Source organism: Corvus brachyrhynchos, unplaced genomic scaffold (genome assembly GCF_000691975.1).
Source record: "Corvus brachyrhynchos isolate BGI_N302 unplaced genomic scaffold, ASM69197v1 scaffold194, whole genome shotgun sequence".
In the NCBI taxonomy this organism is placed as follows: domain Eukaryota; kingdom Metazoa; phylum Chordata; class Aves; order Passeriformes; family Corvidae; genus Corvus; species Corvus brachyrhynchos.
In genome coordinates this window covers 4,966,148-4,987,306 of record NW_008237890.1, presented here as the reverse complement: position 1 = coordinate 4,987,306, position 21,159 = coordinate 4,966,148, and the positions used below count along the sequence as shown (strand labels likewise).

The window sequence follows — 21,159 nt, the reverse complement described above, 5'->3', positions numbered from 1 at the left end:
CCTTCCTCATAAGAGATGCTGCAGGAGGAAGTAGTCAGTACGATTAGGCTTTTAACGGGTACCTAAGAAATGAGTGTACCTACAGATTTAAACTAATTAAAGTGAAGAGCAGCATGATGGTAATTAGCATGTTCTCTTTTCACTATAAAATACTTTCTAATGCATTTTTTTATCCTGTGTTGACTTGCTTTGCAGTTATCTCCTAAAGGGGATAATAACTTAACTACAGAAGCTGAAACAGAAGAAAAGGAGATGGATACTTCAAAGGAAGATGATCTGCCTTCTGACAAAACCAGTAAAGAAGTATGTGAGAGCTTTTTTCTGTGTAACAGAGAACATCTTAATTTTACGTTTATTGGTGTAAATCTATTACTGAGTATTAAGACAGTACAGTTATTACTACTTTGACAGTTTCAGGAGCTGTTTAATTATGTAACACTTTGTGTGTTCACTCACTGAAGTTCCCACAAATTGAAGTTTTCATCAGAGAGGAAATTTTTAATCTGATTTGTCCTATCAGTTAAAACCGGTGGAAGACTGTGTTTTTTATCACTTACCACTTACTGTATTGTAAATGTACCTCTTTTAAAGACAAGATAAATGGTCCAGACAGACTAAAACATCACTACCTACCATCTTTATTTAGAACAGAATATTATTTAGTACTTAGTTTATTTTTTATCTCTCAGGAAAAAGTCCTAAGTACCAGATAATCACAGAATCATGGAATGGTCTGGTTTGGAACAGACCTTAGAAAATACTGAGATGTAACCTGCTTATCATTGACGGGGACACCTTTTCCTAGACCAGGTTGCTGAAAGTGTCATCCAGCCATGCTTTGAACACTGCCAGGGATGGGGCTAACACAATTTCTATGGGTAGCTTTTTCCAGTGTCTCGCCACCCTCACACTAAAGAATTTCTTCCTAATGTTTAATAATTTTTGATTTTAATAATTTAAAAGCAGGAAGTGTCTTCATGTACGTTACAAGTTTCATGTCTAAAGTATGTGCCAGAGGCTTCAGTTGTGTAAAAAAAAACATAGGATAAATTAAATATATCTTTATTAAGACTCTTAAGATCATTTTTAATCTTCACAGGATGTGGTAAAAACAAACGATGCTTCTATTCCTAAAGTTGCTAGAAGAGGAAGAAAAAGAAAGGTAACAGTATGTTTAATTACTTCACCTTAGTGGAATTTTTTGGATGTGATAATACTGGATGTTATTTCCTTTAATGACAGATTGTGCATAAATTGAAGTGTTTGACACCCTTCTCCCCTTTTTCAAGTGCCTGAAAGATTTGCAGGAATGAAATTCTTTTTAATGTGGAACATGGAGTCCCTATCTTTCCCAAACAACTCATTACAAAAAAGAAAAAATAAGATAATAACTGTTGATAAACTGCTAATAAAATAGCCTGCTTTGAAGCTCTGAAATCTTTTAACATCTTCATCACACTGAACTAACACCTGAAATACTCCGTTTTTCACAAATTTGTGATTTTGTGGTCTCTACAACCTGGGAGAATATAGAGTTACATTGACAGAGGCAGTTCCAGCTGCTTGCTCAGCATACGCTAGCCTTAAATTCTTGTGCACACACAAAAAGCCACATCAGGGCACTGACCCAACTGAAAACTACAGTTAAGTGGGGCAGATTTTAATTTTGTGTTTGAAAACACTTAGCTTCTGAAGTTACAGCTGACAGCAGGGATGGGGGGTGAGTATGAAGTATCTGTGACCTTAGTATGTTTGTCACAGAAAAGTAGCATGCTGTACCTGTAGTCTAGTTATCCTTTGTCCAGGACACTAAGTTCTTGTCTGTTTTCTCCCGTTGGGATTGGAGAAATGAGTAATACTTAAGTATAATCTGTTACTAAGTTCAGAGACTTCTTTTGTGTGTACAAGCAATAGCATAATAACATTTCTAGAAGTTTGAAGGTGTTTTTCTGAGAAAGTAATTGAGATATTGGTGCCATGTGTTTTTTCACTTGTGAAATTCATTCTTTAAATTAGTCTGAAAAACAAGCTGAAGCTGAAGAAGCAGCAGCAGGGGCAGCAACAGCTACTGGGCCAGTATCTCCAAAAGTAAGCCCCAAAAGAGGAAGACCAGCAGGTAACTTCAGAAGAATGATTTTACTTTTTTCACCACAGAAATATTTCATTAGCATTAGTCACGGAGTTATCTCCTTCCCCTGAAGTACTACAGAGTATTTTTGCATGCTAAAGGCAGATTTTGCTAATAGACTGTAGTGAGAAAATATCTCAAATTCATGAGTTCAGAACGTGAATGGATTTAAATGTATGGTATGGTATTAATGTTTAGTCTTCTTAATTAAAGACTGGCTGGTTTGGGGTACAAGTATTACCTTTAGAATAGGTCAGTCTTCTTCACAGAATACTGCTAAAGTGTAGATATATTATAGGAGCTCTTTGGCAGTTTTGCTCCGCAAAGGTTTGTATTCATTAAGTGTCTATGAAGTACTTTGATTGATTGAGTTAGAAGATCCGTAAAACACAAAGATGAGAACTGGGGGAACAAGTAGCCTGTAGGTGGAGTTCAGAGGACAAGAAAAACAAAAAGCTGAAGAGACTTGTTTAAAAATATGTTTAAGATGGTCTATGTCAATTCATAGGCAAATTAAAAGAAAATAAAACTGATCTTTTGGAATCTTTTGTTAGAACCATTTTGTGATAGTTCTGTAGTGCCTGTTTCTTTCAAATTAACAATGATCTATTGTCACTTTAATGGTAGGCTTGCAGATATTCTTCATTACTAATTACTACTTTGGAAGACAGTTCTTGCAGCAGTTACATATGTTGTTTGAGCACCTAGTCAGGGAAACAAATAATTTATAGTCCTCTGTATCTGCTGACAATATAAAAATAGTGGAACCACAATTAAATAGACTTAATTACTTTTGCCGTGGAAGCTGTAAGAAAATTAAGTATTAATTCGTCCCCCACTGCCATATCATTACATGCACTAAATACGCATTTATAATATTTGTGGTTTTATCATCACCATTTTTTGCTATTTTCCACTAACTACTGTCAGTAAGAAGAGCAGGAAAGGATCTATAAGAGGTGCTTTTGCCTCCTATATAAAAAACCTTTTTGGAAAATGTACTATGCAGCCTTTTCTGTTGTTGACAGAATGCTTAGAAGTGCTCTGTGCTAAGACCACTAAGCGTTTAGACACTGAGTATTAGGTTTCCTGCCAGCATAGTCACTGTGGTACTGGACAAGCATTTGAGGTACATAAGTGCCAAGAAGGCAGGTTGTTTGTCTTACTCCTAACAATATGGCGAATCTGAGGAAATGAAGAGATTTGGTCTGCACTGTAGTATGGTGGTAGAACTTCTTGACAGTGGTTTGTTAGCCTGAAAAGCAATGGAAGACCCAAGATATGAGTAAAACTAGTGGACAACAAACTGTATAAATGTAAGCATAAGTGACTGCTTTTCATTGTGTGATTTCTGGTTTCTCATTATCTAATTTAAGGCTCATGTTAGTTATGCAACATGTGAACCAAATCGCAACTGCATAGATTGCAAAAACCACAAGAATTAGTAGTCAAAGCCTGTGGCTAGAAAACATCAAAGTTTTTAATTCACCAGTCAGCTAAAAAAACTGCTAACGCTTTAACTTTTCAAAGAGATCTTGAATAAGTTTGGTACTCAATTAATGCTTGAATTCTATACAATAACAAAGTAAGGCTTTATATTTTCATTTAAGTGTGGCTTACGTCTGTTGAGTAAGTATCTTTCCACATAGACAAGGAACAAAATGGTAGCTGTGGACTAACCTGTTATTTCTGTATAACTACTAGCTTCTGAAGTAAAAGTTCCAAAACCAAGAGGGAGACCCAAGTTGGTGAAACCGTCATGTCTTTCGGAGGGTGACTTGTGAGTTTCTTCTTAATATGAAGCTTATTCATTGTCAGCTGTGTTACTCCTTATGTTAAGACTTCAAAATTACTACTCCTGACAGGTTTTTGCCCCTTTAGTGTTCAGTATAAGTTACTGTTTGTGTAGATATTCTTATAATACAGAGTAATTCAAGGAAGGATGCTTCTGAAACAGGAAAGAGATCTTAATCTTCGTAATTTGTCAAATCTATACAAAATTCCTTATATGATTGTATGCTGAGTGAAGAGGAAAGAAGTTTATTAGGAGAAAATACAACATCACCCAAAAATAAAACAGTGATTTTCTATTCTTACGTTTTTGTTTCAGAAATCGTTTCTGATGGAATTGCAACACTGTTAGTTACCTGAATTTTGGTTTTGTCATCTTGTTGTTATGTCAAGTCTAGTGCTTCTAGTAACTCAAGGAAAAGTTGAACATAGGTTTAGGTTTCTATAGATTGGCAGATGCATAGTTTTGGAATATGAACAACTTGAATAAGTATACTTTATAAACCTAGTTTACAGTGCATGCAGTCTGGGTCCTGCAGTCCCACCCGCATGTGGAGAATCCATTGAGTGTGAACTTTTTAAGTTAGGATCTATGCACTTATATTAATGTTAGCTTTATTAGACCCTCCATACTGGTATTTATTTGCTGGGGTTTTTTTCACCCCCACAGGTAGTGGATTTTAATTTTAGAGAAAGGGTATTTTTGAAGTTGTTAAGTGAACTAAAAGTGAATTAACTTCATCATTTTTGTTGTTCTGTGCTTAAAAAACCCAGACCCTTCTTGCATTAGAATGTTGGTTTTTTTAAGTTACTCTAAATAATGGATGTGATGCCTAAATACTCTCTTTGTTTTAGTGTTAGTGAGGAGGAGAAGGCAAAGAAAAAAGGACCAGAAGAAAAGCCCAAAAAGCAAGGGAAAAAAGATGAGGAAAGTCAGAAGGAAGAGGAGAAATCAAAGAAGGAATTTGATAAAAAGGAAGGAAAGAAAGAGGCTGAACCAAAAAGGAAAAATGTTGCAAAAGTGGGTTCTGGATCAGCTTCTGATTCTGAAGATGAAGGAGAAGAACAAGAAGGGGACAAGGTATAATTTTGCTTTCCTGATAAAGTTATTACAGAGGAAAGTAGTATCACTGGAGATCTTTCTTAAGTTAATGCTAGTTCTTAATGAAGGTAGGAGTCCTGTGGCTGGCGTACAGATATATAGAATAAAAGTTTCAGAACTATATTTGTCTCAAATAATTCTTTCAGGAACCTCTTAATATTTTCTAAGAAATCATCTTTTCTAAGACACTTCTCATTTTAACAAAGGATCTAAGTGTCAAGCCTTTTTTTTTTTTTTTTATCTGTGTTCCTTGGAAGACAGATGTTGTTTTCCTTGGGTGCATCTGGAGAACATGTGCCTTGAAATCACATTTTTGAAAGGTACAGAATGATCTCTAGCCAACAATTTGTAATGTCTTCATTTTTCTGGTGCTTAGTATTGCCCTCCAATGAAAAGAAAAAATGGAGAAAGGACTAATGAAATTGTGTTTAGTTTCAGGGAAAGCCAGTTTTTGTCAGGCTGCTCCATGGAGTAGAGTTTTTCAGAGATGCTTAGTGTGGGTAGTTTCATCTGTTTACAGAAACAATAATTTAATAATCTTACTTCTCTCTTTCCAATCATAAAACGCCAAATGAGAACAGAAGAAAAAAGGGGGAAGAAGTTTTCCAGCAGCTCACAGAAGAAACATTGTAAGAAGCCAACATGACAGAGAAGTAACAGAAAGAAAGCGTAAGCAAGAGGAACAGACAGAGTCTGAATCGTGAGTATATTTTAACATGTGATGCCTGCAAGTTGTAGGAATATGTTGAACCTAACAGTAGGTGAAACTTCTGAAAAACTTCTGAACTGGTTTGCACTGTGTTCTACTGTCCTCCTCCCTGCCCTTTTTGGTTTTCTATCTTAACTTCTTTTTGAGGAGAGAGTAAAAAGTTCTTCAAATTAAAATGTTCTGTTGTGGGAGAATGGGAAGAATGGAACATAGAAATTAAGTTATGTCAGTCTTTCAGTGATGTAGAATCTCCAGCAGAGGACAACTGGTGGGTTCCTTTTAGAACTAACTTAGAAATATCCATGTGAAAAGGGATCAGTGTGAAAAACTGTTCAGGATAGCCATATATTTTTCTTAAAATTTTTAGATTAAATTGGTAGGACTTCGGAGGTCCTGTTAATCCATGGATATGGATTTTTGATGAGGTGCACAATGTATAGGTTACCAGGAAAACATTTCTTTCGCTGTCTGACAGCTGGAGCACATGCTGTCACACACAACAAGGAAAAAATAATTACTCTAGCATTTGTAAAGCCAGTTGACTGAAAAAAAGAACAGACAACATTTAGAAGATTACTTACTAAAAATCAAGCACAAGAATAGAGAGAAGATCCTGCCGGGAACTTGGAGGGTAGGACAATAGGAAGAAATCTGACTCATTCGCTAGAGCTATTCTGCAAATGAATGAAGAAGCTGCACCACATGAGCTTGATGTTCTCATCCCCCCCATTGGTGGGAGGGCAGAAGGGAGAATAAGGTAAAAATTTGGAGGAAAGGGAGAGAATGAAGGTCCCCTTTACCTGTAACAAAAAAATCTTATCTATTTCACATTCATTAACAAAAATCGAGTTTGTTTGGATTTTTTTTCTCATGTTCCAGCACTTTTTCGTCTTCTTCCTGTCACTCCTCTGGAGACCTAACATAAATACTCTACTTACTTGTAGCAAACCTAAGCATTTCCAGTTTCAGAGATAATAAATTACCTTAGCATCTTAGTAACTTCTACAGTATCACTATTTAACATATCCTGATTTGATTTGGGGAATCAAACTCTCATGTATCGATTTAGTTATAACAACCAAATTTCTGCTTTTAAATAGCTGTCATATTTTATGCATTGGAGGGTAGATAACGTTTTGTTTCAGTAAGATAAAGGAGAATTAGTTAGTGAAAGTATAATGAATTTAACTATAGGTGATGACTAATACCACAAAACTCAATATTGATAAAAAGTAAACTAGTATAGGCTGATACGTGTTTTGATTATTTTGCTCATCATCATAGTTTCCATCTTCTGGTAGCCACTTCATTAGTATTTATTTAGTTAAGGTGCTTTGTACACCATTCTGTACATATACAAAGTTTATCTGTACTGTTGAGATTGTGCTGCCAGTTGAAGCAGATGAGTTTTTTGTACTTTATGAAAGAAACATGGAAGATGGTAAGACATGAAGGCCTACATGTTTTATGTATGCATATTAGTATGACAGGAAGAAAACTAGTCACAGAACATTTAGTCGTGATACACTGAAATTTTGAAAGGAGGCTTTTAAATCCCTCAGTAAGACAAAACTGAGGAATTGTTAAACAGAAGTTCATTATCTTCTCTGAATAAAGAGCCCAAAAACTTGTCTCAAAGACTTCTGCCTGTCTTCATCCTATAACTGAAATGGAGACAATTTTTTTTGTTTTTCTTGATTCCCAGCTTTATTTTCAGTGATACAATTGGAAAAAGATCCAGGAGGTTTCACTGCACTTGTAATAAATCTTTTTTTCTTTATTACTACTTCCTTCAAGAACTTTTAAATTATTACTGATACATTTATGGTCAGTTGTAAGATATGTGTACTGCTACAATTAATTATTTGAGAAAATAGTCATATAGGAGCTGATTATGATTAATTGATCTCTCCATAAATTCCCTGTGGTAATGGTAAATAATTTTACTCCTTTTGTCATTATAATTATAAAATATTTTTAAAATAAAAGTAAATATTAAAACCCATAAAAGTATTTTCTTTCTCCATAAGTTAATTCCATATAAAGCCATTTTACCAGTTAATCTGTGCAACAAAAAAACCAAAATACAGTTTGGAAATTACTTGTTTTTAAAATCCTTGCATTTGCAGCTTCTAGAAAAATATGGGTGTGAGTATGGAGGATTTATCAGCTGTATCTTAGCTAATTAATTTTTGTTAGGTTGTTCATCCTTGAAAACCAGGGTTTGGCTCTTTGTGGTTTTTGCATGCTGATGTTTTACTGAGGTAATATATCAAAATACTGAACCTCATCCAAAAACTGGGGGGAAAAAAAGCAGGCTTTACAACATTGTAAAAACATTTCAACATTTTTGATAGGCAGAGTAAAGAAGAAGGCAAGAAAGCAGAAGTCAAGAAGATTGAGAAGAAGAGAGGTTAGTTTATAGAATCTAAACAGTACTTCTTGGTAATTTTTTATTTTGAATGGAATTTCTTCCTGGATAAGATAATGTGCTGCTGAGGCTGGCTGTGTGGTCTCAGTCTGAGGTGTTTGATTTGTGATGCTTCTTTCAGGTCTGTGAAACAGTGCATTTTTGTCCTTCTATCTTTGTTCTGCAATGCAGTGCAGTAGAACAGGTCTTTCCTATTCTGACTTTACTGTCCTTTGGGCTTTTAAACTTCAATCTCTTCAGTTCATGAACACGAGAAAAAAAGCTTTTATTCTTTGATATAAATCCCTTCAGTTATTCCTGTCATTTTTTCCTTTCTATCTTCTCATAACACAGTACTCTGAGGGACCTCTTGAAACTATTTAGATACCACCTCTCACTAAGTAGGAAGCTGAGATTCAGATTACTATGGTCTTGTCTTCTAACCCATACCTGCAGACTGACCTTCATAGGGATAAGTAATTCCTTTTTCAGTACTCCCATCTTTGAGAGCAATCCAAACCACTGGCTGTAATTTGTAGTATAGTATAGATGCAGTGGTATGGACTCCAACCAACCCAATGTTTGCAGCAAAGGGGGAATAAAAACTATGCAAAGCCATCCAAGATGGGTTTGACTTAAAGGAAACTGCTTGCATTATTGTTCAGAATACATAGCAAATCTAAACAGGCATTCAGTATGTGAATTGGGGAACGCCAGGTTTATTCATCTTTCACGCTTCTGAGGCATGTGTAATGGGAACATTTTATTTGGATGGATTTAGACTGTAAATTGTACCATGACCAGTTTACTGAAAACAAACCATCAATATCCAGGTGTCCTGTCATTGAAGGTCTTCCATCTTTGTAACTCTTAATATTTATTAAAACTTCTTGTTAAGCTGGCCTACAATTAGAGGGTGACAGCTGTGTTTTCGAATAGAAAATTCTTTTCAGTTGTTACTCCTGAGGAGAAAACTGTGTGGGTTGCCAATAATGTTCAGCTTTAAAAACTGTACTTTTTTTCTGATTGTAAGCCCTGTGGCATATTTATGTGTGCACCTACCTGTCGGATGTCTGCCTGTTTTCTTCTGCATTCTGTATGAGGTTCATACTTGTAGAATCATTTCTGCAAAAGCAAACCTAATGTGATTGAGAAATATTCATTAGTACTATTTTTGATCTTCAGAAACTTCAGTGGATTCTAGGCTTCAAAGGATACATGCAGAAATAAAGAACTCCCTGAAAATTGATAATCTGGTAAGTATATATTTTTTTAAAACTAATTCATGTGTCAGATTCCAGTAGGAAATACTTGACATGTGTTCTTGTTTTTAATTAATACTCTGAAAATGAAAGGAATCTTTTCCATATGAAAGATAACTGCTCTTAAATGTGGTTACTGTGGGCAGTGAAAGATGAGCGTCAGCAAATGAAATCTGTTTTGTTTGAAAATACTACCTAATAAATTATTTACCAGAAACATTCAGATAGAATTACGTAAAATAGAACATCTGGTGCCAGATCAGCTTGCTGAGCCATGTGGAAACACCAGGACATTGGGTGCAGTAGTGGCTGACTTCCTGATGCTAGTGATTAAGGCTCCAGTCCACGGACTCCACTCAACTGTCAGGGGAAATCTGCTGCTTGTCAGGGGTTTGGATTTGGAATGTTACTGACAGATGTAGATGTTTGAGGCTTTTTGGCCTTATGACTATTTGTTTGCTGCAGCAGATTTTCTCTGTTGGGCACCAGTGATACAGTCAGGGGACACTTGGAAAGTATCAAGCATGACTATGTGACTCTGAGGGTAATGGTAAAGGTATGGGGACCCAGGTGGTGGTCCCTTTGTTGAGGAAAACACTTGCAAAGGAAGGGATAGGTGTGCTAGGATGTGGCAGGATCGACCCAAAAGTAGTGCTGCCAAGGGGCTGGCCAACCTAGTTAAAGAGCATCAAACTGGGAATGGTAGCAGAGGAGGAAATGGTGGAGCAGGAGAGCAATGAGATGTAAACAGACATCAGCAGGGTGATGTAAACTGACTTTGTAATCAACAGAACTCCTTTGCAGAACAGGATTGAAGTGGCATGACCACAAGCATCAGCACATTGAGCATAATGAGGAAAACTCTCATAACCTTTCTGGAACGTCAGCACACCTGTGTTTCTCTTAGGGATGGCTTTACATTAATACATATAGCATGAGGAGCAACCTTGGGGAACTGGACATCTGTCTGCAGTTGCAGGGCTGTGGTTTCACTGGTATCAGAAATTTGGTGAGAAGTGAGGTGAGCCTTGCCTTACCTGTTTACTGGCTCTGTAGGAAAGATGGGTGTTGGGAAGACAAGATGAAGGATAACTTTATGTGAGAGACCAGTTGAAATGTGTGGAGCTTTGCACTGGGACAGCTGATAAGCCAGCTGGGAGCTTATGGGTTAGGATTAGTGGGCTAATCAAAATGAGTGACATCCTGAGAATGTCTACTGCAGATCACCTGATCAGGGAGAATTAAAGAATGAAGTCATCTTAAGACAATTGGGAGACACCTCTGGTTCTAACTTAAAATGTCCTGGTATCTGCTGAAGGGACATGAGGATTTCACAGCAATGCGGGAAGCTTCTGGAGTGTGGTAATTGCCTAACACAGGTGATGAAGGAGCTGATAAGGCAAGACACCCTGTTAGACCTGATTCCTCTACACAGCAAAGATCTGGTCAGGGGCAACCTTGGCTGCAGTGATGGTGATAGTAGAGTTCAGGGAGAAGGGAGCAGGGTGAAAAGGATCACAGCCCTGGACTCAGGAGAGCAGACTTCAATGTCTACAGGGATGTGCTTGGAAGAATCTCTTGGGAGACTGTGCTGGAGGGAAGACAGGACAAGGAGATCTGGCTCACTTATAGGGATTACCTCCTTCTCAAGATTGATTCATCTTAGAAGTCTAGGAAAATGTGGGCTTGCTGCTGAATGGGATAGGCGCTCTGGTAAAAAAGGAGATGGCTAAGGTAACCAGTGTCATCTTGACCTCAGTTTGCTTGTACAGTTCTCTTCAGGAATCCTAGTCCCTGAAACCATGGGAAGATTGAAACAAGAAAACCTTGATGCTCAGAGGACAAAGATCAAATTAGAGAACATTTAGACAGAGACCTGGTACAGAAAAAACAGAACAGTGCTGGGGGAGTTGGATGATGTCACTGTCCATCCATTCCGTTTTGGTTTTGAAAAGTCACAGTCATGAGGGGCCGGTTCCTGAGGACTGGAAGAAAGCAAATGTCACCTTCGTCATGTAGAAGGAGGATCTAGGTTACTGCAGGCCAGTCAGTCTCACACCAATCCCTTGAAATGTGACAGAACAAATCCTCCAGGAAATTGTTTCCAATGGCATGAAGTACAGTAGGAGCTCTGAGAGTTGTCAGCATAGATTAATGAAGATGAAATCATGCTTGACTAAAATTATGTTCTTCCATGAGATGAACGGCTTGGTGGATAAAGGAGTGGATGTTGTTTATATTAAGATTAAAAAGGTTTTTGACACTGTCTGTCAGGACAGCTTCAAAGACAAACTGATGACATCTGGACTCAAAAAGTGGATAGAAGGGTGGACTGAAAACTGGTAGAACAACAGGGCACAAAAAACTAATGGTGGCAGAGTCCAGCTACAGGCCAGTCACTGGTAGTCAATACTATTAAAACATCTCATTAATGACTGGGATTATGATACAAACCACACCTATAGCAAGTTTGCACATGATACAGAAAAAAATCAAAGGTTTGATGGTAGTGTTGACATCGAGAGAGACTTGAACAGGCTGGAGAAATGGGCTAACAGGAACTTCATCAACTTCAATTCCAGTTCTGCACCTATGGAGCAATAACGTCAAGCCTCCAGCATGGGCTGGGGACTGAGTGGCTGAAAAGCAGCCTGTCAGAAAATGACCTGGGGGTATTGGTGGACACCAAGCTTAGCATGAGCCACCAATATGCTTTTGCATATTGGTGGCTCGTGTTGAAGTGGCCAACAGCTTTCTGGGCTGCATTAGAGAGGGAGTTGCCAGAACATGGAAGGAATGTGGTGGTTGGCGTCTTCTTGGTGCTGATGGGACACTGGACTGTATTTTGGGCTCCCTAGAACAACAGAGATATGGACCTACTGTAGGGTGCCAAATAAAGGGCCACAAAGATGGATTAAGGGCTTGGAGCATATGTTGAAAAAGGGGAGGCCAAGAGAGCAGGGAGTGTTCAGTTTGGAGAAAATATGAAGATAAGAAAATAAGTGTGAGTGAAGAAGTATGGCAGCGTGAGGAGCAGCAAGCTGTTCCAGCTAGGGAAGCAGTTTTTCTGGGTATTGGAGGCAAGGTTCTGGTAGTGAGGGTGGGGGACTGCCCTGTGCTAGACATAATCAGTTCCAGCCTGCTGCAACAGATGAACCACTGCAGGGCATGGCTGAGCCCCTCAGCCAGGATGGTGGTGCATCAGAGAAAATTTACTTAAAAAGAGGGCAAAGCACAGTGGGGACGTGGGGAATCTACAAGGACAGTTCTCTATATTAACTACAGTCCAGTTAAGATGCTTTGCTGCCTTCTCAGTGGTTGATCACTTGTGAGAAATTGTGCATGGTAAAGCCTGACTATGGTGAACAGCTTCAAGCATAGAAGTACTAGAATCATGAAAGCAGAGTAAAACTTGAGTTGGTATGTTGAAAGGATAAAATTCTTGTTAAAAGTTACAAGTTAGTCAAATATCATCTGCCTTTTATGGGAGTAGCTTAGACACAACTGGTGTTAAATTTTTGTAGGCAACTTTGACTACATAAATTGTTCTAAAATTAAGTACATAGTCAAATGAAGGATATTATAGGAAGGTGTCACTGAACACAGAAGTTAGATTAGTATGGCTAATTAAACATTACTAACATGTAAGTTAAGTCTTCAGACTAATTTCTTGTTTATATACAGGATGTGAACAGGTGTATTGAGGCTCTTGATGAGCTTGCATCCCTTCAAGTCACAATGCAACAAGCTCAGAAACATACAGAGATGATTTTAACTCTCAAGAAGGTGAGATTTTCAGTGTTAGTTAAATTATGTTAAATTTGTTCAGCTTTATTTGCTACTGGAGTACTCTGTCCAGTCTGGATCCCTACAGATCAAGAATTATGCAGATGGACTGGAAAAGGCCCAGAGGAGGGCCATCAAGAAGATCAAAGGGCTGGAGAACCTGCCCTATAAGCAAAGACTAAAGGGTTTAGTTCCTTTCTCCCTGGGAGAGTCATCACAGTATTCCAGCAGTTTAAAGGGCTGCTGCAAAGAGAGATGGAGGCTTTGTCTTCATCAGGAGACACACGGGGAAGATGAGGGGCAATGGGTACAAGTTGCACTCGGAAAGGCTTTATTTTGATACTAAAATCTATTCTTTTTTTACAGTAAGAACAATTGTTTTACTGTAACAGCCTCCTCAGGGATGTGGTGGAGTTTGCATTGCTAGAGGTTTTTGAGATGTGATTGGATCATGGGTGCTTGATAATGTGACCCAGGCTCCCTTTCCCATGAAGGCTAGGACTGGGAGATCTTTTGAGGTCCCTCCCCACCTGGCAGTTCTGTGTTTCTGTGACATTTCAAGTGCAAAAGTCTATGATCTCAATGTAGGTTAAATGAAGAATTGAATCTAGCGCATAATAAAATTACACAGATACTTAAGGACCAAAGTGGAGCTTGTTTTATTACTTTGATTTCAGATACGGAAATTTAAAATTAGCCAAGTTATCATGGAGAAATCTACAATGTTATATAACAAGTTCAAGACCATGTTTCTTGTTGGGGAAGGAGATTCTGTTCTTTCCCAAGTACTAAATAAATCACTTGCTGAGCAAAAGCAGCATGAAGAAGCTAATAAAACCAAAGAGCAGGGGAAGAAAGGAGCAAACAAAAAAATGGAAAAGGAAAAAGACCAAACAGGTAAGTCACTGTGGCTTTACTTTCTTGTCACATAAAAGACATCATCTCTGTTAATTTCTGAGCCAGCTTCAAAACATCCTTGATGTAGGAGTTTTGCCAATCTATAAAAACCTTTTCATATCCCAAGTTGACAAGGACAGTACTGCTATGACTAAGTTTCTAATTGGATGTACCATTTACTGGCTGTTTTATCTAAATTGGCTAAAGGAAAGGACTTTTGCAAAAATTAAGTTTTGCAAATTTTACTTCTGTAAATTATCTAACTTGATAATGTTATGGAATTTCAAAAAAACCAAAAACATTAAATGTGAAGTAAAACGACATACTACCATTGTTGCACTTTGACCCAAGCCAGCAGCCAAGCCCCTCACAGCTGCTCGCTCAGTCCTCCACTAGCAGGATCAGGGAGAGAATCAGAAGTGTAAAAGGAAGAAAACTCAGGGGTTGAGATAAAGACAGTTTAATGGGGAAAGCAAAATCTGTGCACTTAAAAGCAAACCAAGGAATAAATCAGTGCTTCCGATGGGCATGCAGGTGTTTGTTCAGCCATCCCCAGGACAGCAGGGCCCCCTCACATGAAACAGGAAGACAAATGCGATCACTCAAAATATATTCCCTCATCCTTCTTCCCCCTACTTTACATACTGAGCATGATGCCATATGGTATGGAATATCCCTATGGTCAGCTTGGGTCACCTGTCCTGGCTGTGGCCTCTCCCAACCTCCCATGCACCCCCAACTTCCTCCCCAGACCAGAATACAAAAATCAGAAAAGGCCTTGGCTGTGTGTAAGCCCTGTTCAGCAATAACAAAAAGAGCTCTGTATTATCAACCCTGTGTTCAGCACAAGTCCAAAACACAGCCCCACACTCAAACCACCGTGAAGAAAACGAACTCCACCCCAGCCAAAACCAACACAATCTTCTATTCCTCCAGTAACTTTTTTGTACCGAGGCTTCTATCACTGGGGGAGAAGTTGAAACTGCTTTGTTTCCTTCATTAACCTCTTTCTGTATCATGCATGCTCTACCATGCGTAGCAGCAACTTTTAACCACTTCAACAACTTCTGTGTTGCTTCCCTGATGCAACTTTAGTAATTCAGCCTAACAGTAAAGAAATAATCATTTATAGCAGAAGAATGTATTTATACTCTTAACCATACAACTTTACATCAATCATGAGCACTTGTACAGCCGACTGTCAAAAGCTTTCCAGAGTAAGCATGCTCAATAATAGTACTTAAATAGATACTCACATTTTTAAATAGAGGAACAAAATTAGACACACTGGAAAGCTATGTTGCAAATGAATTTAAATCCTTGAAAATGTAGGAGTTCTACCCATCTATTTAAATTATTTAGATCCTTGATCTCCACAAGCACCTCACAGAAACTCCATTTACTTTGAAATTGAATTCTGGGAGTGGAACTGGTTTTTTTCAGAAAATCATTTAAAAGTTACACCACCCAGATCTAGACTAAACAAATTATTGTAACTGAGGTGCCAAGGATTCAAAACAACCATAGTAAAAATGTTGCTATACTTGTAATTGCTAAGAAAGCCAGGATGATGTTAAAATCGTAACCATTTTCTGGTGAGAGAATATATGATGAAGTAGAGGTTCTATCAGATCTTTCCCCAAACCAGTGATCAGCACAACTAATACTTTAACAAAGAAGCTACACTGAGACTTCCTGGGCATAGTTTGGCTAGTGAAGCCAGCCCAGATAAGGCTAACACAACTTCAGCAGAACACAGTGAAATACCATATTGTCGCCCAGTCACATGGAAAATGGGAAGAAGTTCTATCAGAGTAGGGGGATATTTTATGAAGTAATTTTTTCTTTTTTTGCTGTAAAAAGAAATTTTGATCTTTACATGCATTCTTTTGCCTTTTTAAAAACTGAACTCCTGAACCCTGACTATCTTTACAAAACAGAATAATGCTGTATTTGATGGTACTTGATGTGCAGCATCAGATTACCTACTTTGTAACAAGGGAATATAGCATTTATTATTTTATCTAATTCCTCCTGTGGCCTTTGAGTTCAGAAATGATTCTGAGCGAGTATAAACAGATAAAGTACTAGAATGTCATCTTTAAATGATCAAGTCTGCTTTTTTACTATGTCTTAGCCTGTAGAAGTTTAGATGAGTAACATCTTGTATATTTTTCTTACTGTAGCTCAATAGTTTAATAGAGTTCTCTTATAAATTTGCAACTTCAAGTAAAATGGACCATCGGTTCAGACAGTGACATTCCTCAACAATTAATGCAAAATTCACTGGCTCATAATACCACAGGAAGACATGTAGCCATCATAGAAATTTTAAAAGATGTTAAATATTTCTGCATTGACTTCACTAAATACACCTTTTAGCTAGTGTTGTTTCCCAGCTTGAAGAATCCATGCTATCACTAAACACTTCTACTCTATTTATATAACTTGTATTTTCATTATACATAATTTGTTGGAGTTGAGAGTAAATGAGATGTGATGTGAACTATTAATTTCTATAGTTAAAGTAACAAGAATCCCCCAAAGTTACCTGACGTGTTAGAGTGGTAAACAGAATTTACTGCTGAAGTATATTCTCTCACTGCTGAGAGTACAAGCAAGCATTAGGCCTATGATCTGTAGCCTAGCAAGCACAGGAAGAACTTGAAATTGCATGAAAAATACATACTGTTCAATTCCCACTGCCAAAACTATGGGATGAGGCACATTGCATGGAATTTTCAGAAGCTGAAGCCATATCCATTAGTGTCTTTTGTATTGTTTCAGCTGTCTGGGTATCAAGATGAGGGGAAGACACTTAAAATATTTTATTTGATTAAGGTAAAGAAATTATAGGGGGCTATTACAGTACAGTTTTATTGCCTGCAAGTACCACTTTCCTGCTTTTTCATTTTAAAGGTTCAAAGATTCTGAATGGAGGTTCTGAAGCCCAGGACACCAACCAGTCACAACACAATGGAGAAAATGCTGAAGAAAAGAAAGATAGGCATGAAGCTGGCAGTAAGAAAAAGTGAGTTAATAACCTTACTGAGCTGAGGATCTGTTCTACTCTAGCTTAATCATGTAAAATAGAACAGCAGTAGATTGAAGTTACTTAACCATGTTGAGGTACTCTTTTCTTCACAGAATTTTCTCTCAACGTGAGAGAACAACAGTGTGCAAATCTTCTGTTTAAGATTTAAATGAATTTTTAAAAGTTGTTTTGCTCGCTGCTGTGTGGAGACTTGAAAAAACATTAAAGGATGTCCTGCTATTGGAGAGAATCAGTGTGTGGTGGAACAGGACAAAGCAAAAGCTTTTTCCTGTGTTTTAGGCTATTAAGTTGGAAGCAAAGGAAGCCTGAACCAAGTCTTGGAGAAACTAATGGGGTTTATTAATTTTTTGTGAATTCATGTATTGCCATCAATAGACAAGCCAAATAATGTTCTACAGTTTGGCTATAGAATCACTCAAATGCAAGTAATCTGCAGGTTAGGACTTAGATCTGTGAAAGTCTGGAAGTCTTAATGCTCTATAGAGGTGGATGTACTTAACCATTTTAAACAGGAAGCCATAAGCATGCTTGAATTTGTCTGGCATTAAGTCTTTAAACCTTGGTTTCACTGAAAAATATGTTTTATAAACAGAAACAAGCAGTGAATCTCTCTGGAAGAGAAACACAGAATAGAATCTAGTAACACATGAGGAAAAGGCCCAGAATTATCCTAGAGTTTGTTTTGTTGAAGTACATTTTGTTTTCTCCAAGCACTCTGCACCTTGCACTCAGGGATTCTTTTTGTTCAGCAGTTACGTGTTGGAGCAGGCTCCTTTCATCATTATCTTCATGCACATCAGGAGAAGCTGCAGCTGCCTGTCATTCTTTTGACCATCTGCCAAGTTAAAACTATAGAAAAGAGTGGAATATTGTTGTTTACAGTAAGATAAACTCAAACACAACAAAACAAAAAAAACCCCTTTAAGATGGAAATTTATCTGATATGTGCTGTAAGGCAGCCTCAGAAGTACTGAAGTGGGTTTGGGAGTTTTCAACCAGTTACACCAAATACTCATTTGGTCTGAACAAGCAGCATGCTACAGGAACATAGTGGAGTCACAAGTGTAGGTTCTCATACAGGTTATACATTCTAGCCCTCTGCTTAAATAAGTTAAATAAGGATTTATATCAAGCATATGTGTGGTGTTTGCTGTGACACTCCAACAATCTTTGATAAAGAAACAAACCCACTTTTCAAAAAAAATACTTTGTGGCTACCTGGACACAGGGTGTGTGAAGTTATTGTTGGCTAATACCAGCTACAAACCAGATTTTAAAATTAACCCCTTGCAAATATAGTGCATGTTGAGAAATGCATCCACATATCTGAATTCAAGCAAGCTCCAGACTCTCCAGCATACAAACTTCCTTTCATTCAGTATTTTTTGTACATCTTTATTTGCAACATTTAGTTTCTTAGAAGTGAGAAACAAGTAAACAAAATAAATAATGTCCAAAACACCTGTGTGGTTGACTCTAAGCAAAGAGCTGGTAAACCTCTTAAATAAATGTACTCCTGAGTGTGCATCACCATTGCTTGCTCTAGACTGTACAGTCACCTGGAATAAGTCTTGCTGCTGCATTTGTATATGGTCAATAACATTGCTTTATTTTGTTTCTAGGACATGTGGTGAAGAGAGAGAGCTTGAAAAGCCAGCAGATGATTCTGCCTTTGAAAACAAATGACATCACTGGAGTTTTGTTGTTTGTGGTGTTTTTTTAAATTACAAATTAAAGAGGATTGTTAAGTTTTGCATTTGAAATCTATAGACTGCTGAAATTCTAAATAATTTTATAAGCATAGTATTTTGAAGTTAAATTTTGTGGAATAAAAGCCCCTTTAATCTTGGTTTAAAAGTATTTAAACACTTTTGCCAATAGTTATATCCAGTATTAACAGGTAACGCATTTCAAAAGATGAAAATCCCAGCTAGAAAATGCTTACAGGATTTAGAGTTGTAGTATATTTTTAACTTACTACTGTATGTTTGTCTAGTTAATAGCAGGAAAAAGTGTAAATACTTTTAGCTCTCCAGTTGCTTCATTTGTATAAAACCTTCTGTCTTCCTATGATACTGACCTCTGTTCGTGCAGTTTTCAACTCTTGTTGGGGATGTCTTTTCACTGTGTTTCGTAGGAGTTGAAAGCAGCATTTTTATAGCTGTTACAATGTTAATGTATGAGTATACTTCATTGTTTGGTTTTTTTAAAATAATTTTAGTTCTGTTCTTGCAAAACACGTTGTGCCAATTTACTGCAATGTGATTTTATGGTTTGCTTTTGGTATAGTACGTATACTGAAAAGTGTGGTGTTCTCACGGAACCTGTTCATGCAGAATGGTTGGAAAACACTGTCTTAAACAATTTATGGAATTAAAGAATTTTAAACTGATAAAAAGATCCTTGTATAGACAGAACCATTCACAGGAAAAACATGAGTCTGGTTTTAGTACTGTTTTGATTTTACTGCTTTGGCATTAACTTGGGGACCTCTAACTAGAATTTTAGCAGAAACACTGGTAAAGTGTTTTAATTCCTGGAGGCATGAAAGGGAATAGAACAGGTACAAAGGTCTCTGAAGTGTTTCTTGAAACACAGACTTTGCCTGATACTAGGACAACTTGTATGTGGTATTTTGACAGAGGACACCCGGGTTACAAATTAGAGTTTAAAAATCCTGAGACTACACATAGAACATGCTGAGTTGAAAGGAATCCACAAGGATTATCGAAGTCCCAACTCCTGGCCCTGCACAGGACACCCCAATAATCACACCATCTGCATGAGAGCACTTCTTGAACTCTTGTTAGGCTTGGTGCTATGACCACTTACCTGGGGAGCTTATTCAGTGCCCAACCACCCTCTGGGGGACAAACATTTTCCTAATATCCAACCTCAGCCTCCCCTGACAGAATTTCAGGCCATTCCCTTGGGTCGTGTCACTGGTGACCACAGAGAAGCGATCAGTGCCTGCCCCTCCTCTTCACCTCACAAGGATGTTGTAACTGCAATGTGGTCTCCCCTCAGCTTCCTCTTCTCCAGGCTGAACAAACCAAGTGACTTCAGCCACTCCTCCTACGGCTTCCCCTCAAGGCCCTTCACCATCCTCATTGGCCTCCTTTGGACACTCTCTAACAGTTTAATGTCTTTCTCATATTGCAGTGCCCCAAACTGCCCCAGCACTCGAGGTGAGGCTGCCCCAGTGCAGAGCAGAGCGGGACACTCCCCTCCCTGGCCAGGCTGGCAATGCTGTGCCTGATGCCCCCCAGGACAGGGCTGGCCCTCCTGGCTGCCAGGGCACTGCTGACTCATGTTCAACTTGCCACTGACCAGGACCCACTGGTCCCTTGCCATGGCACTGCTCTCTAGAACTTATTTCCCAGTGTGTCCATACATCCAGGGTTGCCCCATCCCTGGTGCTTCTCAAAATCTGGCACTTTCTCTTGTTGAATTTCATATGGTTGGTGATTGCCCAGCCTTCCCACTTTATGAAGGTCTCTCTGCAGGCCCTCCCTGCCCTTGAGGGAGTCAACAGCTCCTCCCAATTTAATACCATCAGCAAACTTAGTATTCCTTCCAGTCCTGCATCCAAATAATTTTTGAAGATGTTGAAGAGCACAGGGCTGAGGATGGAGCCCTGTGGAACCCCACTAGTGACAGGGCCCCAGTCTGATGTCACCCCATTCACTGTAACCCCTGGTGCCCAACCTGTGAGCCAGCTGCTCACCCATTTCACAAGGAATTTATTGCGTTGTGCACAGGACATTTTCTTCCAGGAGGATACTGTGAAAGACAGTATTGGAATCTTCACTGAAATCCAACAAGATTACATCTTCTGGCTCCCCCTGATTAACTACGTTGGTTACCTTGTGATAAAAGGAAATTAAGTTTGACAAGCAGGACTTTCCCCTTATGAAGGTTCTGACTGAAACCTGCATTTGTCCTTCAGGTGTTTTCAAGAACTCAACAGAATAGTCTTCTCCGTAATTTTACCAGTCACTGAAGTGAGATTGTCAGGT

General features: G+C 38.3%; 1 protein-coding gene across 1 annotated transcript in view; it reads left to right on the top strand.

Annotated features, from left to right (window-relative positions):
• The window catches only part of PSIP1 (PC4 and SFRS1 interacting protein 1), a 37,810-nt gene extending 18,215 nt beyond the window's left edge, over window positions 1-19,595 (top strand). Inside the window, exons 5-16 of the mRNA XM_017732889.1 lie at window positions 196-303; window positions 1,100-1,162; window positions 2,017-2,116; window positions 3,833-3,908; window positions 4,775-5,000; window positions 5,603-5,721; window positions 8,088-8,143; window positions 9,326-9,396; window positions 13,087-13,188; window positions 13,866-14,085; window positions 17,005-17,116; window positions 18,763-19,595. Coding sequence (XP_017588378.1) covers window positions 196-303; window positions 1,100-1,162; window positions 2,017-2,116; window positions 3,833-3,908; window positions 4,775-5,000; window positions 5,603-5,721; window positions 8,088-8,143; window positions 9,326-9,396; window positions 13,087-13,188; window positions 13,866-14,085; window positions 17,005-17,116; window positions 18,763-18,826 — 1,317 coding nt within the window. The 3' untranslated portion in view covers window positions 18,827-19,595. The remainder of the gene's footprint in view (window positions 1-195; window positions 304-1,099; window positions 1,163-2,016; window positions 2,117-3,832; window positions 3,909-4,774; window positions 5,001-5,602; window positions 5,722-8,087; window positions 8,144-9,325; window positions 9,397-13,086; window positions 13,189-13,865; window positions 14,086-17,004; window positions 17,117-18,762) is intronic.
• Window positions 19,596-21,159: the final 1,564 nt, after the last annotated feature.